At 33.9% G+C, this 4,831-nt stretch overlaps 1 protein-coding gene across 2 annotated transcripts in view; it reads right to left on the bottom strand.

The window, feature by feature from the left end:
* LOC107629681 (50S ribosomal protein L1, chloroplastic) overlaps positions 1,906–4,831 on the bottom strand; it is a 3,720-nt gene continuing 794 nt past the window's right edge. Inside the window, exons 2-7 of one of the 2 annotated variants that reach the window (XM_016332523.1) lie at positions 4,298–4,477; positions 4,120–4,174; positions 3,158–3,285; positions 2,854–2,937; positions 2,434–2,559; positions 1,906–2,338 (exon numbers count right to left, since the gene is read on the bottom strand). In XM_016332523.1, coding sequence (XP_016188009.1) covers positions 2,207–2,338; positions 2,434–2,559; positions 2,854–2,937; positions 3,158–3,285; positions 4,120–4,174; positions 4,298–4,477 — 705 coding nt within the window. In that variant the 3' untranslated portion in view covers positions 1,906–2,206. Of the gene's footprint in view, positions 2,339–2,433; positions 2,560–2,853; positions 2,938–3,157; positions 3,286–4,119; positions 4,175–4,297; positions 4,505–4,831 lie in introns of both variants that reach the window. The other variant, XM_016332522.1, reaches the window with a different exon arrangement.

The following is a 4,831-nucleotide window of genomic DNA, read 5'->3' as shown; positions in this document are numbered from 1 at the left end:
TTAATCACCTAAAAGTATTTTTACGTGAAATTTAAATTTGTAACTAAAAATAGGTAAATAATTTAATACATTTAATATACTGGACTGAACTTCTTCACATAACACTTGTTTACAAATCAACTATTATATGAAAGTATCTTTATGTGAGTAATCACTTTTTTCTTAATCTGATTCATCATAATCATATTTTTTATATATTTTTTTTTCATTTAAAAGTTTCGGCTTAATTAGTTTTTTATTAATCTATTGTTTCGGTGAGTCTAATAAATCTAAACATGATAAATTAAATGTTGACTTTGAGTGATAAAGGTCAATTAAACATTTTGTACAAAAATATATACATTTGTTGTGTGTTAATTCTACTTAAAAACGAAAATGCATTGCATGATCAGATAATATGAAGTTTATATACGAGAAAATCTATTATCATACAAGCCTTTCATATAGTCCTAAAAAGTTTTGATCATGAATGATCATAGTAAAATACTAAAATCTGAAATTAACTGAGAGTGGGAATGAGAATTTAATTGACTTTGATTGTGTACATTCACTACATTGTCTAGCACTAGATACATATATTCATAACATAAGTCACCGCTGTAGCACCTCTATTCTCTACAATAAAAAAATAAAAATAAAAAAGACATAAATCAACTATAAGCAAATTATAATAAAAGAAAATAATATTTTCTTACAGTATACAAGGCAGAATCAATAAAGAAAACGCTTAGTTACCATTAACTACCATCAATTACTATTAAGGCACAAAGCTCTAATAGCCAACAAGTGAGGTTGTATTGTGCCTTTCAAGGAATACAACCTCGTCAATATTGTGCAACACAAGTTACCATAGTTTTTTACTTTACCTATTACAAAAAAGAAGTCTCCACAATTTTAGTATTTGCTTTTCCTAACTAATCAATAGACTAAATTGCCTAAAGTGTGTTGATTTTTGGAAGTGTTAGTTGAGGTGAGGGAACTGGTTTGGAGGTTGGTGTCTCGGATCCCTCTAAAACAAGGTACACTCTACACGGATCAAAGTATGCGCAATTATTGTGTCCAAAATGAAACATTAACATGCGCAAATTCTTGTGTACACATGTTGTGACAAGTGCCAACACTACACCAAACTAACAAGAGTTCTTTTGGTCCCCACAATTGGGGGCTCCACTTCCTCCATCATTGAAATCTTTTTCCTGCAAATGCACGCCACAAAAACTAGCATCTAATGCCCTGAATCAACCACGTATACAACCAACTTCTTTACGACTCCTATAAACAATCAATCTAACAAACCTTTCGTCCTTGGAGGCTGGAGCCATGCTCTCTGAATATTCATTCATGAGGCTTTTTTGTTTGTGCTCATTAGAGGTCATTCATGAGATATCTTTGTTCCAAGTTTAGGTAATCTGACATTAGCACAAGATTGGAATAGATCCTCTCACGTTAAAATTTCATAAAACAATATCATGTATTAAGCTTTACCTTTAATAAGCTGCTTATCTAGACCTGTGTTTAATCTGAGTATCTAACCTTCTTGATCAACTTGATCAATAGTCAGAATCACCTTACATTTACATTGTTTGAAAATTTTCACACAAAAAGATGGTACACTCTTTTGCCATCTTTTTTGGTTACTTTTATATTTGAAAAAAAAAACCCTAAAAAACTCACCTAGAAACATTATCAAGAATAATAATTAATAAACTTATGAAGCAAACATTGATCAAATAGAATAGGATACTCCAAACCAAACAACAAAAGCATGTCTTTATGCATGAATGATGAATATTTGGAGTGTCAGTGATTATGTACTTGGATATAACTGGTTTTTAAAACACATTCAGAAATATTTGACTGATACTAGAATATAAAGCTTATATAGCCTGAAACCATAATCACCAATTGTAAAAATTGAAAATTTATTGCCACGAAAAGAAAAATATAATTAAAATATTGGGTGTTAACTACAAAGTAATACAAGGTAAAAATCCTCAAGCTGCGGTCAAAGACTATGTAGTGTTTCATATACTTTTGGTGCAACGTTTTTTTTTTTAAAAAGTTATAACCACCAAAGTATATCCCCTTGTATGCAACTTCGGTAACATCATTTTTTGGCTAAACCAGTTGGCAAAGATCTGACAAGGGCACCCAGAAAAGCTGACCAAATCAAAACAAGCATTTACACAGGTTGCTCACTATTTCTTCATGCATCTGGTCTGTAATCAAGCATCTCCCTGATGTTTAACCTGATTGAAGGTCCCATTGCTGAACATATGTGGGCACTCTTCCAGTACACACCTTTAGCACCCGATGGTTTGTTTGTGTCAACTGATTTCTGTGAAATGAATGAGAATGAGTTAAGCGGGTTACTTATCACTTGCGCGAAATGTCATTATGAAAAGAAGCTTGGGGAATGACGGAAGAACATACTACTGCAGCGAGCAAGTTTACAAGTAGATCCTCCTCCGAAAAGTCGGCTTTTCCAAAGGGTAAGTGCACAATTCCAGTTTTATCTGCTCTGTATTCAACTTTCCCCTGCTTGAATTCTGCTATGGCCTGAGAAAATGAATTTTGAAGGCTCTCTGGTTAACCAATCGCAGAAGTTTTGTGGAAGAAAAAAAGACTTACAGCCTTGTCAGATGTTGTAGGCAGAAATGTATTCAATTTTTCATGCACTATTCCCACACAATTTTTAGGATAGATAAGGAAAACAGAAAGGAGAAAAATCTTAGAAATACAATACTAGTATATGTATATACATTTTGCACTAAAAGAATGTGTATAACATTTTTCCCCATTGCAAATGAAGGAATGTTTCGAAGGAATAAACAATAAAAGTGGATAGCACACCTGAGGTATATTAGCTGTTACAGTGCCAGCTTTTGGATTTGGCATCAGTCCTCTTGGACCCAGAATCTTCCCTAGGCTAGCCACCTGACAGAATCCGCAATGATAATTAAGGGAGATTCTATCATAAGTAGCAACGCAGAAACTGTCCCTATTAAATTACTGAACTGCAAAGGATAAACATGAACATAGTAATATCTGGACTAATCAGAATGAAAAAGGTGGATTTAAACCTAATCACTTGAATAACATAAAGTTTGGATTAGAGAAAGCCAACTAATCAGAACATAGATCATCAGATCAACACCTTAGGCATCATATCTGGTGAAGCAATCAACTTGTCAAATTCCATGAACCCTCCTTTTATCTGTTCTATCAGATCCTCTCCACCCACCAAATCAGCTCCAGCATTTTTTGCTTCATCAAATTTTTCACCTATCAATACAAATTTGATTGCCATTAAGGAACTATTTGAAAAGAAACAAACAGCATGTGCATGTCCATTAACAATTAATAAGGAACAAATGCAATGACTGAAATTTCCGTTGGAAGCAGATATGAGCAAAGCAACAGAGACAGGACATAAAAACATTCATTCTAACAATGGATTTCAGACGCCATCAAAGATGTTGCCCACAATGGTTTGACCACCTCATTCTTACTAGAAGATACGAAACAAACTGTAAATAATACTCGAAGGTTAAGGGTCAAACTCAATATCACTATCACTATCAATATCTTTTCTTAAAGTGATAATCCTTTGCCCTCGGACTTACAGCTATTTGCACAAATGGATAACAATATTACAAGACACAACCAAATCACATACTACATTCTGGCACAACGTAGTTCCATAATTAATCAGATACTAAGAGTAAGCACACAGGTGGAAAAGAACGAGAGATGGGATTTTGCCATTTAGCACGGTGGGGGAAACGGGTGACACGAGTTTTTTGAGCTAAATTTCGTAAGCATTACCAATTATTAGTCACTTACTGTACAGACTTAGAATTATACGACCTCCCTATGAGTGCAGTGGCATAGAAATTCCTGTATGTCAATATCTTGATGGCAAGATATCAATCAGCTAGTGCAAGAAAAGGGTTCACTTTATGCTCATCCAGGGAGGCATCCACAAAGAAAAATAATAATGGATAAATTTCCTTTCATCCACATAGTTCTAATAAGAAAATGTATTCTGCATGATCGGAAATCTTTTAATCAACTAGAAGACTAAAAGTGAGAGTTAGAATTGAAAAAAACAAGCACCTTGAGTTAGAACAGCCACTTTAACCGGCTTCCCAGTTCCCTTTGGCAGATTTACCTATTAAGAAGAAGTGGATGAAGGACTTAGAATTTATTATTGTAAAACTTAGGGCTCATATGACTCAAGTTTTCATTGTACAGGTATGCAATAAATTAAAATAGGAGATAGTAGGAGACTCACCGTTGCTCTTAACTGCTGATCATTATATTTGGGGTCAATGTTGAGGCGGAAATGGGCTTCTACTGTTTCTACAAACTTGGTTTTAGCCGTTGCTTTGACCAAAGATATTGCTGTCTTCAAGTCGTACTCTTTCTTACGCTCTCTCAATTGTTGAATTTCCAAGAACCTCTTAGACCTCGTCTGGTGATAAATCATAATAACATTAACCTTATAATAAAAGGAAGGAAACACAACATCAAATACAAAAAATTCAATGAACCGAGCATGGAAAAAGTAAACTATTGCTTGAACATATCGACCGATCAACGAACCAAAAAGCTTGAATACAATTTCCTACACTCCAAAACACCTCTGACCATGTACTCAAACAACCTATCATTGAAAATTCAGATAAAATTATTCTATGATGACAGAATATTGAGCCATATAATCATGTTTTCTTGTAAATGAATATTTATGTTCCAAAACCCTAAACTATTGAATTTATTCATCCCCTTGGTCTCTCCTGGTGATCTCAACTTCATGAAATGCCAA

Source organism: Arachis ipaensis, chromosome B03 (genome assembly GCF_000816755.2).
Source record: "Arachis ipaensis cultivar K30076 chromosome B03, Araip1.1, whole genome shotgun sequence".
NCBI classification, from domain to species: Eukaryota; Viridiplantae; Streptophyta; class Magnoliopsida; order Fabales; family Fabaceae; genus Arachis; species Arachis ipaensis.
The sequence above is the reverse complement of the archived record's forward strand: the minus strand, read 5'-3'. Positions and strand labels throughout refer to the sequence as shown.